The 14,563-nt window shown below is 38.4% G+C and overlaps 1 protein-coding gene across 1 annotated transcript in view; it reads right to left on the bottom strand.

Annotated features, from left to right (window-relative positions):
- The window catches only part of RNF213 (ring finger protein 213), an 881,087-nt gene extending 869,680 nt beyond the window's left edge, over positions 1 to 11,407 (bottom strand). The window contains exons 1-2 of the mRNA XM_053706514.1: positions 10,147 to 11,407; positions 9,298 to 9,401 (exon numbers count right to left, since the gene is read on the bottom strand). Of these exons, the coding sequence (XP_053562489.1) occupies positions 9,298 to 9,401; positions 10,147 to 11,259 (1,217 nt within the window). The 5' untranslated portion in view covers positions 11,260 to 11,407. The remainder of the gene's footprint in view (positions 1 to 9,297; positions 9,402 to 10,146) is intronic.
- Positions 11,408 to 14,563: the final 3,156 nt, after the last annotated feature.

Raw genomic sequence — 14,563 nt, 5'->3', positions numbered from 1 at the left:
TACTGAAACGAGAATCAGCAGAGGTAATGGTATATATAAGAGTATATCGTCGATCTGAAAAGGGAGGTAAGAGATGAATCTCTACGACCGATAACAGAGAACCTATGAAATAGACCCCTTAGAAGGAGATCACTGCATTCAAATAGGCAATACTCTCCTCACATCCCTCTGACATTCACTGCACGCTGAGAGGAAAACCGGGCTCCAACTTGCTGCGGAGCGCATATCAACGTAGAATCTAGCACAAACTTACTTCACCACCTCCATCGGAGGCAAAGTTTGTAAAACTGAATTGTGGGTGTGGTGAGGGGTGTATTTATAGGCATTTTAAGGTTTGGGAAACTTTGCCCCTCCTGGTAGGAATGTATATCCCATACGTCACTAGCTCATGGACTCTTGCTAATTACATGAAAGAAATATGTTACAATATTATAAACAGTAATCACTAGAGTCACTGGATCTAAAAATAATCTCACAAAAAAAACAAAAATAAAAAAAAAACATAATTTATGCTTACCTGATAAATTTATTTCTCTTGTGATGTATCGAGTCCACGGATTCATCCATACTTGTGAGATATTCTCCTTCCTAACAGGAAGTGGCAAAGAGAGCACCCACAGCAGAGCTGTCTATATAGCTCCTCCCTTAGCTCCACCCCCCCCCCAGTCATTTGACCGAAGGCTAGGAAGAAAAAGGAGAAACTATAGGGTGCAGAGGTGACTGAAGTTTTTTAAATAAAAATATACTGCCTGTCTTAAATAAACAGCGCGGGCCGTGGACTCGATACATCACAAGAGAAATAAATTTATCAGGTAAGCATAAATTATGTTTTCTCTTGTAAGATGTATCGAGTCCACGGATTCATCCATACTTGTGGGATACCAATACCAAAGCTTTAGGACACGGATGAAGGGAGGGACAAGACAGGTACCTTAAACGGAAGGCACCACTGCTTGTAGAACCTTTCTCCCAAAAATAGCCTCCGAAGAAGCAAAAGTATCAAATTTGTAAAATTTGGAAAAAGTATGAAGCGAAGACCAAGTCGCCGCCTTACAAATCTGTTCAACAGAAGCCTCATTTTTAAAAGCCCATGTGGAAGCCACTGCTCTAGTAGAATGAGCAGTAATTCTTTCAGGAGGCTGCTGGCCAACAGTCTCATAAGCCAAACGGATGATGCTTTTCAGCCAAAAGGAAAGAGGTAGCCGTAGCCTTTTGACCTCACCGTTTACCAGAATAAACAACAAACAATGAAGATGTTTGACGGAAATCTTTAGTTGCTTGTAAGTAGAACTTTAAAGCACGAACCACATCAAGATTGTGCAACAGACGTTCCTTCTTTGATGAAGTTTTAGGACACAGTGAAGGAACAACAATCTCCTGATTGATATTCCTATTAGAAACAACCTTAGGAAGAAACCCAGGTTTGGTACGTAAAACCACCTTATCTGCATGGAAAACAAGATAAGGTGAGTCACACTATAAAGCAGATAACTCAGAAACTCTTCGAGTCGAAGAGATAGCTACTAAAAACAGAACTTTCCAAGATAGAAGCTTAATATCTATGGAATGCATAGGTTCAAACGGATCCCCTTGAAGAACTAAGTTTAAGCTCCATGGCAGAGCAACAGGTTTGAATACAGGCTTGATTCTGACTAAAGCCTGACTAAACGCTTGAACGTCCGGGACATCTGCCAGACGCTTGTGTAAAAGAATAGACAATGCAGAAATCTGTCCTTTTAAGGAACTAGCGGATAATCCCTTCTCCAATCCTTCTTGGAGAAAAGACAATATTCTAGGAATCCTAATCTTACTTCATGAGTAACCCTTGGATTCACACCAATAAAAATATTTGCGCCAAATCTTATGATAGATCTTCCTGGTGACAGGCTTTCTAGCCTGAATCAGGGTATCAATGACCGACTCAGAGAAACCACGCTTTGATAAAATCAGGCGTTCAATCTCCAAGCAGTCAGGCGCAGAGAAATTAGATTTGGATGGTTGAAAGGACCTTGGATAAGAAGGTCCTGCCTCATTGGCAGAGTCCACAGTGGAACCGATGACATGTCCACTAGGTCTGCATACCAAGTCCTGCGTGGCCACGCAGGCGCTATCAGAATCACCAGAAGCTCTCTTCTGCTTGATTCTGGCAACCAGACGTGGGAGGAGAGGAAACGGTGGAAATACATAGGCCAGATTGAAAGACCAGGGCACTGCTAGAGCATCTATCAGTACCGCCTGGGGATCCCGGGACCTGGACCTGTAACGAGGAAGTTTGGCGTTCTGCCGGGACGCCATCAAATCCAATTCTGGTGTGCCCCATAGCTCCCACTCCCCCGGATGAAAAGTCTGACGACTTAGGAAATCCGCCTCCCAGTTCTCTACCCCTGGGATATGGATTGCTGAGAGATGGCAAGAGTGATCCTCCGCCCATCGGATTATTTTGGTTACCTCCATCATCGCTAGAGAACTCCATGTTCCTCCTTGATGATTGATATAAGCTACAGTCGTGATGTTGTCCGACTGAAATCTGATGAATTTGGCCGCAGCTAGCTGAGGCCACGCCTGAAGCGCATTGAATATCACTCTCAGTTCTAGAATGTTTATCGGGAGGAGAGTTTCCTCCCGAGACCATAAGCCCTGTGCTTTCAGGGAGTTCCAGACTGCACCCCAGCCTAGCAGGCTGGCATCTGTCGTTACTATGAGCCACTCTGGCCTGCGGAAACACATTCCCTGAGACAGGTGGTCCTGAGACAACCATCAGAGAAGAGAGTCTCTGGTCTCCTGGTCCAGATGCAGTTGAGGAGATAAATCTGCATAATCCCCATTCCACTGTTTGAGCATGCATAGTTGCAGTGGTCTGAGGTGTAGGCGGGCAAAAGGAACTATGTCCATTGCCGCTACCATTAGTCCGATTACTTCCATACACTGAGCCACTGATGGCCGAGGAATGGAATGAAGAGCTCGGCAAGTGGTTAAGAGTTTTGACTTTCTGACCTCCGTCAGAAATATTTTAATTTCTACCGAGTCTATCAGAGTCCCTAGGAAGGAAACTCTTGTGAGAGGGAAGAGAGAACTCTTTTTTATGTTCACCTTCCACCCGTGAGATCTCAGAAAAGCCAACACGATGTCCGTGTGAGACTTGGCTAGCTGGAAAGTCGACGCCTGAATTAAGATGTCGTCTAGATAAGGCGCCACTGCTATGCCCTGCGGTCTTAGAACCGCCAAAAAGGACCCTAGCACCTTTGTGAAAATTCTGGGAGCCGTGGCCAACCCGAAGGGAAGGGCCACAAGCTGGTAATGCCTGTCCAGAAAGGCGAATCTAAGGAATTGATGATGATCTCTGTGAATAGGGATGTGTGGATATGCATCCTTTAAGTCCACGGTAGTCATATATTGACCCTCCTGGATCAACGGTAGAATAGTCCGAATAGTCTCCATCTTGAATGATGGTACTCTGAGGAATTTGTTAAGAATTTTGAGATCCAAGATTGGTCTGAAAGTTCCCTCTTTTTTGGGAACCACAAACAGGTTTGAGTAAAACCATATATGCAAATAAACAATTAACCCCTTAATGTAAAAACTGGATTGACAAAATGCCAAAAACCAGTAAAAAATGTTCAGTACCTTGCCACAGCTCTGCTGTGGCGCCTACCTGCCCTTTAGGAACGATTTTGTCACCACACTCACTTTACCCTTCCTAGCAGTTAAGCAGGCAAAGAGAATGACTGGTTGGGCGGAGCTAAGGGAGGAGCTATATAGACAGCTCTGCTGTGGGTGCTCTCTTTGCCACTTCCTGTTAGGAAGGAGAATATCCCACAAGTATGGATGAATCTGTGGACTCGATACATCTTACAAGAGAAAAGGGTTTTAAAGGGACAGTCTAGGCCAAAATAAAATTTCATGATTCAGATAGAGCATGTAATTTTAAACAATTTTCCTTTTATTTTCCTTTTATCACCAATTTTGCTTTGTTCTCTTGGTATTCTTAGTTGAAAGCTTAACCTAGGAGGTTCATATGCTAATTTCTTAGACCTTGAAGCCCACCTCTTTCAGATTGCATTTTAACAGTTTTTCACCACTAGAGGGTGTTAGTTCATATATTTCATATAGATAACACTGTGCTCGTGCACGTGAAGTAATCTGGGAGCAGGCACTGATTGGCTAGACTGCAAGTCTGTCAAAAGAACTGAAAAAAGGAGCAGTTTGCAGAGGCTTAGATACAAGATAATCACAGAGGTTAAAAGTATATTATTATAACTGTGTTGGTTATGCAAAACTGGGAAATGGGTAATAAAGGGATTATCTATCTTTTAAAACAATAAAAATTCTGGTGTAGACTGTCCCTTTAATTCTGATTTGGTTAAAATGGCTAGGGATAAAACCATCAATACACCTAGAGAAACCTTGTTACAGACACGTACTAAGATAAAAAAACAGGAAGATACCAAATTTATCACTACGTACAGTGTAGGAGCCCATAAAATTAAGTCAGCACTACATAAACATTGGGATATTCTAAAATTAGATCCCATTTGGGGTAGGAATCTTCCGGATAGGTCAAGTATAGTTTTTAAACGTAATCAAAATCTTAAGAATATTCTAGCCCCTTCTAAATTAAAGCCCCTAGATACATTTAAGACAAAGGGGAGTAATCCCTGCAAAACACTATCAGGGTGGCTATGCTTAAGCAATGGTCTATTTAAATGTAGAAGACTAAATTGCTATTTATGCCCCTTAATCAAATCAGGGACCCAATTTTACAATTGGGACAGATCTCAGAGTTTTGATACTATTATTCATGCAACCTGCAATACCACTTATGCAGTGTACATGCTTACCTGCAGCTGTAATTTAATTTACGTTGGTGGGACCAAAAGGAATATCAAGAAACGCATCTATGAGCATGTCAACAATATAGAGAAAGGAATTAAAAATCACAGTGTGTCTGAACATTTCGCAGATGTCATAATAAGCAGGCAGACTCTCTAAGGGTTATGGTCATTGAAACCATACCTCATATGAAAAATGATAGGCAGAAGCTGCTTAATCTGCGAAAACGTGTATATTTTCCTATAGCGTGCTCCTTGTGCATACTTTGACTATGTACTTAATGTTTTGTTTTTTTGTGAGATTATTTTTAGATCCAGTGACTTTAGTGATTACTGTTTATAATGTTTTAACATATTTTTTACGTCTGCATAGGTGTCCCAGTCTAATATGTCGTTTTTTTAAATTTTATATAGTTCTTATGCATATATGAGACTTATGATAGTTTTTAGGAATTTTAATTGTTTGTGTTATAGTGTTTTACATATTTATTATTTTTTATATAGGAATTATCAAGTGTTTACTCCATTTATTATGTATCAGTTTTTTATGTGTATAACTTATTCTGTGTAATAGGGATATAGTATCCCAAATTAATTTATTTAGTTTTATGGGTTAAACATGCACTCAATTTGCTGGATATTTATTATCAACATTTATTTTGTGTTATGGGTCTAGCTTGTATCACACTTGTTGGGTATTTAGTATTAATAATATTCTGCTATTTTGTAAGGGTTAACATACAGGGAGTCTATAACAAGGTCTGTAAATGGTAATTATTTTACCCCATTATGGTTGATAGCTGTAAGAGGTTAAAAGTACATTCTGAGCTTGTCATACACATTAGCATATATCAACATACACCACGCTGTGAAATTACTTACATTGTATATTTGATATATCTTTATAAATATGGTTGCATGCTTTAGTTAAGTAACATACACATTACCCCTGGGCGAGTGCATATCTAACTAATGAACATGAGGGTGTGTTCCGCCAAGCCTTCTAATTGGCTACATCACTCATGTTGTTCTCCAATCATCTGATGGGGAGTGTACCTTACTAATGGCATAAAGAGCGCATGTTTAGGAGAAAAAGTTGTTTTGTTGGGAAATCTCTTGACAAAGTCTGCTTAGAAGGCAGATGAAACGTGTAGAGTTAAAGAGATTAAAGCTAAAAGATTTCAAAAGGATCTGCTTACATTACTGGTCCTGGAAGCAATCAGCTGTTTAAACCTGCAAAGATTTGACTTTTGAAAGACTGGACTTGCAGTGGATCCTGAGCTGTCAGTGAAGCTGTTTATGGCGAGGATATCTCTGATGTGCCTGTTTTTACCTGCAATCTTGTAAGTGCAATATAGCACACTGTGTTTTAATAAATTTTGTTTTACTTCCTTGAATCTGGGTTGCGCTTGTGTTTTCCCCCCAGAATATATATATACACACACACACACTGTGTATACAGTTGTGCTCATAAGTTTACATACCCTGGCAGAGTTTATGATTTCTAGGCCATTTTTCAGAGAATATGAATGATAACACAAAAACTTTTCTTTCACTCATGGTTAGTGTTTGGCTGAAGCCATTTATTAGCAATCAACTGTGTTTACTCTTTTTAAATCATAATGACAACAGAAACTACCCAAATGACCCAGATCAAAAGTTTACATACCCCAGTTCTTAATACCGTGTATTGCCCCCTTTAACATCAATGACAGCTTAAAGTCTTTTGTGGTATTTGTGGATGAGGATCTTTATCTTCTCAGATGGTAAAGCTGCCCATTCTTCCTGGCAAAAAGCCTCCAGTTCCTGTAAACTTTTGGACTGTCTTGCATGAACTGTACGTTTGAGATCTCTCCAGAGTGGCTCAATGATATTGAGGTCAGGAGACTGAAATGGCCACTCCAGAACCTTCACTTTATTCTGCTGTAGCCAATAACAGGTCGACTTGGCCTTGTGTTTAGGATCATTGTCCTGTTGGTTGGAATGTCCAAGTACGTCCCATGCGTAGCTTCCGGGCTGATGAATACAAATTTTCCTCTAGTATTTTTTGATAACATACTGCATTCATCTTGCCATCAATTCTGACCAAATTTCCTGTGCCTTTGTTTACTCTTTTTAAATCATAATGTCAACAGAAACTACCCAAATGACACTGATCAAAAGTTTACATACCCTGGTGATTTTGGCCTGATAACATGCACACAAGTTGACACAAAGGGGTTTGAATGGCTATTAAAGGTAACCATCCTCACCTGTAATCGGTTTGCTTGTAATTAGTGTGTGTGTATAAAAGGTCAATGAGTTTCTGGACTCCTGACAGACCCTTGCATCTTTCATCCAGTGCTGCACAGACGTTTCTGGATTCTGAGTCATGGGGAAAGCAAAAGAATTGTCAAAGGATCTGCGGGAAAAGGTAGTTGAACTGTATAAAACAGGAAAGGGATATAAAAAGATATCCAAGCAATTGAGAATGCCAATCAGCAGTGTACAAACTCTAATCAAGAAGTGGAAAATGAGGGGTTCTGTTGAAAACAGACCAACTAAAATTTCAGCCACAACTGCCAGGAAAATTGTTCGGGATGCAATGATAAACCCACAAATAACTTCAGGTGAAATACAGGACTCTCTAAAAACATGTGGTGTGACTGTTTCAAGATGCACAATAAGGAGGCACTTGAAGAAAGATGGGCTGCATGGTCGAGTCGCCAGAAGAAAGCCATTACTATGCAAATGCCACAAAGTATCCAGCTTAAAATACGCCAAACAGCACAGAGACAAGCCTCAAACCTTCTGGCACAAAGTCATTTGAAGTGATGAGACCAAAATTGAGCTTTTTGGCCACAACCATAAATGCTACATTTGGAGAGGAGTCAACAAGGCCTATGATGAAAGGTACACCATTCCTACTGTGAAACACGGAGGTGGATCACTGATGTTTTGGGGATGTGTGAGCTACAAAGGCACAGGAAATTTGGTCAGAATTGATGGCAAGATGAATGCAGTATGTTATCAAAAAATACTAGAGGAAAATTTGTATTCATCAGCCCGGAAGCTACGCATGGGACGTACTTGGACATTCCAACCAACAGGACAATGATCCTAAACACAAGGCCAAGTCGACCTGTTATTGGCTACAGCAGAATAAAGTGAAGGTTCTGGAGTGGCCATTTCAGTCTCCTGACCTCAATATCATTGAGCCACTCTGGAGAGATCTCAAACGTACAGTTCATGCAAGACAGTCCAAAAGTTTACAGGAACTGGAGGCTTTTTGCCAGGAAGAATGGGCAGCTTTACCATCTGAGAAGATAAAGATCCTCATCCACAAATACCACAAAAGACTTTAAGCTGTCATTGATGTTAAAGGGGGCAATACACGGTATTAAGAACTGGGGTATGTAAACTTTTGATCTGGGTCATTTGGGTAGTTTCTGTTGTCATTATGATTTAAAAAGAGTAAACACAGTTGATTGATAATAAATGGCTTCCGCCAAACACTAACCATGAGTGAAAGAAAAGGTTTTTGTGTTATCATTCATATTCCCTGAAAAATGGCCAAGAAATCATAAATTCTGCCAGGGTATGTAAACTTATGAACACAACTGTATATATATATCCCACATTAGAGAGTCCAAAAGGCAAAAATTATGTAGCCTCTCTATCAAACTTTAGAAAAACAATAGATGTTTAACCCCTTTACGTCGTTTGGACACCGCTGGGCTTTAACGCCGTTATGAGGGCATGGAACATCCTACCATATAAGCCGCCCTGCAGCTTGCCCCTTTGACAAAGGCAAGGATTGGCCTGGGGGGGCGTGCCTAGCAATGTAGGCAGTCCCCCATGATTCGTTCCCGGCCTTGAAATCACGATCAAGTGATTTAATTTTTACTAATAGTGTATACATTGGTACTTTGTTCTGATATGAACACTATTATTCAGTCACAAAGGGGTTAAAGTTATTTCTAAAGGGAGAGTAAACATTTCTGTTGTGTTGATATACAAAAACATATCAGCCAATTCTTAATGTTTTTAAAAACATCCTTTTTACTTCAATTATTTTTCCATGGCCAAACTCTTTCCACCATTTGCCTTATTTGGAGAAGTCAATCTGGGCTTTAGTCTACAAAGCTAGCCCCTGTCATACTGTTAGTATAAAGTACTTTGTTTTGCAGTTGTTATGTGATAAAGCCAATTAGGGAAATACATGTAGCAGGGTTTGCCTTGATACGTCAGCAGGGTGCATTTAAACGTTCTGAGAATTAGGAATTGCTCAATTTTCAGCGCTAAATTATATGGAGACACTGCAAAAAAATACCTAAAATATATTGAATAGTTGTTTCATTAAGCATAACTAAACATTTTATATAACAATCTCAATGTGCTTACAGTCCATTTAATGTGCCTGTGTAAACTACATATGCAACTTTGGGACACGATAAAATGTTTTTAAATGTCATTAACTATAGCATACCTTGTCTTGTGAACAGGTTCCATTTGTTCTTTTTCTGTAACTTTCTCACTTGAAGTGGTTTGAGATGTTTCCTCTACTTGTTTATTATGGTTAGCTTGGTCCTCCTAAATAATAAAATAAATTAAAAAAAAAGATATATATTTTTTTCTTTTCATTTCAAAAGCTTGCAGATGGTCATTTTTTATCAGTACAGCTGTTGGAGTTGTCACTGTGATACACTCAGCATGCATACTGAGCCATTAAAACCTTTTTTATTATCCTTGGAGTAATCTATTCCTTTTTGATGTGACATTGCCGGAATTCCAGATTTGATGGAGTAAGTTGCTACTTGTAATTTCAAGTAATTTTATATACACCGATTGGAGTTTTTTCCTTGCCTTTAGTATTTTGGGTCAATATTACTGGATTTATTCCATGGTTTCCAGTTGACTATAAGGACACCTATAGACAAGCACACATCATACATCTTATGGAGTGAGTATACTGCACCCTTATTAATTGGTGTTTACATACACAAGTCAATCTTCCTTTTTCATCAGAAAATTAGAAGATATCTACATATCATTAGTGCAATACCAAAACCAGCACCATCTACCTATGAAATTATGCATACTGAGGTATCAGTCATGCAAAAATATTTAATACCAGCTCAAGTATTTATTCATTCCCATTTTCTTAAATGTTTTGTGCAAAATAGTTTCTTCTAGACAATTTAAGGTGTGAATTCCTCCTTATGTATAAATATACAGTGTATCTAAATATGTTCATATGTGATCCAAGTCATTAGCAATAGTACTGTAAAAACTTATATTTTCATTAACTTACTATCAATCAGAGCAGTATACTTACATTTTCTGACTCTAATTGGCTCATATTCTTTTTGTTATTCGGTCCCTTGTTTTTAGAACCTTTATATTGTTTGACATTGTTTTTAGATTTGTTTAAATTATCTTTGTTACTATCTTGTTGTTGGGCTGCATTTTTGTTTTTAGACTTGTTCACATTTTCTTTGTTGGTATCTTGTTGGGCCTCATTTTTATTTTTAGATTTGCTCAAATTTTCTTTCTTTGTATTTTGTTGCTGGGCATCATTTTTGTTTTTAGACTTGTTTACATTTTCTTTCTTTGTATCTTGTTGGGCCTCATTTTTATTTTCAGATTTGCTCAAATTTTCTTTGTTGGTATCTTGTTGGGCATCATTTTTATTTTCAGATTTGCTCAAATTTTCTTTGTTGGTATCTTGTTGGGCCTCATTTTTATTTTCAGATTTGCTCAAATTTTCTTTGTTGGTATCTTGTTGGGCATCATTTTTATTTTCAGATTTGCTCAAATTTTCTTTGTTGGTATCTTGTTGGGCCTCATTTTTATTTTCAGATTTGCTCAAATTTTCTTTGTTGGTATCTTGTTGGGTATCATTTTTGTTTTTAGATCTGTTCAAATTTTTTTTGATGGTATCTTGTTGAGCCTCATTTTTATTTTTTTTGCGTTTTACTGTGAACCTTCTCATCAGCTTGATCAGTCTTTGTACTTTTTGAATCCTTATTTTGCTCCTCTTTGGAAATGCTTTCATCTGGATTATCAAGGCTTGAAATCTTGCTTTCAGGATTTTTCTTGCTTTGATTATTTGTGTTGCTTTTTGTATTTTCAGATTCCTTATCCGAGGAAGTGGATGCTGCTGATCTGGTGAGTATCTGTGTCTCGATGTTTCCTTTGTTGTTGTCATTGGATTTGTGTTTTTTTTTAGATTTTGTACATTCTGATCCTTCTTTAGGATTTGTACTTTTGTTTTCAGCTTCAGTCGCAGATTTATTTTCACCATTAACAACACAGTCCAAACCCTTACTTTCAGATGATGTTGAACTTTGTTTTTGGTTAGACTTGCAAAGAGTATCTTCTTCAGTAATTCTAGATTCTGGATTTGATGGTACTTGACATAACGTATGTTCTGGGTCAGTATGATCATGGGAAATATTTGAACCAATAACTTCAAGATCACTTAGTTTACCTGTTACATGATCAATTTCCTTATTTTCAAAATTCTGATTGGACATTACATAATCTTGGGACTTTGAACTTTCATTCAAGCTGGATATCTTCACTTCTTCCGTAACCTCTATATTTACCCAGTCACTAACAGGACAATCAAGAGATGGATTTGTATCACTAATTGGAGGAACACTAGGTCTAACTGGTAAATGGTCTGGAATTGTATTATCATTTGACTCTTTTATATCTCCTTTTTCATCCAAGCTATTATTTGCCAGACTGGAAGCTATAATTTCTATTGAGCAATCAGTATCACTCTTAGTGCCTTTGTTTTTTTTCTTCTTCCTTTTTTTTCTTTTCTGTAAAATTAAAAGAAGAAATATTAAGCAACTATAAAATAAAAGTAAAAAAATATTAAAATTTAGCATAAAAAAAGTTTTAAAAATGTCAAATAGTATACAAATTATTTTACAGTGGGGATAGATGTGTACAGCAACATGTATATATCCATATGTGCTTCACTGTTAAAGCTTCTATTAAAAACAGACAAAGCAAAACCTATACTATGCAAGGATCGTCATGATATATGTTTGCATCTGCCTGCAAGGCCTTACTATCAAATGGTGCATGCAATGACAAAAAACACTAAATATGTAAAATATAGTTAGTTAAGAGAAGAAGAAAAAAAGTTAGCCGCTTTGTATCAACCAAAGCATCATTATCCTTGATGTAACCATAGCCCTTGGAAAATGATCTATCATCTAAAAGGTGGAGCTCTCTCCCTTGGCTCATAAACCATAATCTTTCTGTTTTCTGGAACCAGAATGTAGGTAAAAAAATAGAGCTTCTAATTTCCTTGGACGATTTCAGGATAATGCTGTCAGATACTTTGTAGACACACAAATATGTTAAATTAAATCAGATATTTCTCATAATAATATGAGTCAAATAAATGGCATAACCTGACCTGAGTTTCCACCTCAAGAAGAAAAAGAAAAAAAAAGGACTTTAAACATTTGTTCTTTTTCTTCTTAAGCTTTACTGTGTTCAAAGGTTTGCTGCTATAACCGTTATTTGCAGAAACTACACAAAACCATGGAGGACAAACATCCAAAGATAATAAATATACCTCTCTGAGACTTGAAATCTATTGCACACCTGGGGAAATAGCATTGTGTTCTAAATACTTGTTTGTGAGAGCTGTAAAAAACAAACAAACAAACAAACAAACAAACAAACATGTATTTGGAGAGCATACACATTGGTTACTTATTTTCAAGGACTGCCTAAATGTGTCATTCCCTGGTTAAGACAGACACTAAATTTAATACAATATCATTCTGTCTAGCAAGAGACTAACGGCTAGATTTAGAGTTTTGTCGGTAACGACCCGCGTAGCTAACGCCGGCTTTTTTCTGTCTGCACCATAAAAATAACTCTGGTATTGAGAGTTCACAGAATGGCCTCGTTAGGCTCCAAAAAAGGAGCGTAGAGCATTTTTAACGCATCTGCAACTCTCGATACCAGAGTTGCTTACGGACGCGGCCAGCCTCAAAAACGTGCTTGTGCACGATTCCCCCATAGGAAACAATGGGGCTGTTTGAGCTGAAAAAAAACCTAACACCTGCAAAAAAGCCGCGTTCAGCTCCTAACGCAGCCCCATTGTTTCCTATGGGGAAACACTTCCTACGTCTGCACCTAACACCCTAACATGTACCCCGAGTCTAAACACCCCTAACCTTACACTTATTAACCCCTAATCTGCCGCCCCCGCTATCGCTGACCCCTGCATATTATTATTAACCCCTAATCTGCCGCTCCGTAAACCGCCGCTACTTACATTATCCCTATGTGCCCCTAACACCGCCGACCCCTATATTATATTTATTAACCCCTAATCTGCCCCCCACAACGTCGCCGCTACCTACCTACACTTATTAACCCCTAATCTGCCGACAGGACCGCACCGCTACTATAATAAAGTTATTAACCCCTAATCCGCCTCACTAACCCTATAATAAATAGTATTAACCCCTAATCTGCCCTCCCTAACATCGCCGACACCTAACTTCAATTATTAACCCCTAATCTGCCGACCGGAGCTCACCGCTACTATAATAAATGTATTAACCCCTGAAGCTAAGTCTAACCCTAACACTAACACCCCCCTAACTTAAATATAATTTAAATCTAACGAAATTAATTAACTCTTATTAAATAAATTATTCCTATTTAAAGCTAAATACTTACCTGTAAAATAAATCCTAATATAGCTACAATATAAATTATAATTACATTGTAGCTATTTTAGGATTAATATTTATTTTACAGGCAACTTTGTATTTATTTTAACCAGGTACAATAGCTATTAAATAGTTAAGAACTATTTAATAGTTACCTAGTTAAAATAATTACAAAATCACCTGTAAAATAAATCCTAACCTAAGTTCTAATTAAACCTAACACTACACTATCAATAAATTAATTAAATAAAATACCTACAATTACCTACAATTAAACCTAACACTACACTAGCAATACATTAATTAAATACAATATCTACAAATAACTACAATGAAATAAACTAACTAAAGTACAAAAAATAAAAAAGAACTAACGGCTAGATTTGGAGTTTGGCGGCCAAGGGGGTGCGTTAGCTACGCGGGCTTTTTTCTGGCCGCACCATAAAAATAACTCCGGTATTGAGAGTCCAAAAAAATGCTGCGTTAGGCTCCAAAAAAGGAGCGTAGAGCATTTTTACCGCAAATGCAACTCTCGATACCAGAGTTGCTTACGGACGCGGCCAGCCTCAAAAACGTGCTCGTGCACGATTCCCCCATAGGAAACAATGGGGCATTTTGAGCTGAAAAAAAAACCTAACACCTGCAAAAAAGCCGCGTTCAGCTCCTAACGCAGCCCCATTGTTTCCTATGGGGAAACACTTCCTACGTCTGCACCTAACACTCTAACATGTACCCCGAGTCTAAACACCCCTACCCTTACACTTATTAACCCCTAATCTGTCGCCCCCGCTATCGCTGACCCCTGCATTATATTATTAACCCCTAATCTGCCGCTCCGTAAACCGCCGCTACTTACATTATCCCTATGTACCCCTAATCTGCTGCCCCTAACACCGCCGACCCCTATATTATATTTATTAACCCCTAATCTGCCCCCCTCAACGTCGCCTCCACCTGCCTACACTGATTAACCCCTAATCTGCCGAGCGGACCGCACCGCTACTATAATAAATGGATTAACCCCTAAAGCTAAGTCTA

The sequence above is a fragment of the Bombina bombina genome, chromosome 1, assembly GCF_027579735.1.
Source record: "Bombina bombina isolate aBomBom1 chromosome 1, aBomBom1.pri, whole genome shotgun sequence".
NCBI lineage: Eukaryota > Metazoa > Chordata > Amphibia > Anura > Bombinatoridae > Bombina > Bombina bombina.
This window is presented reverse-complemented; position numbering and strand designations above follow the sequence as displayed.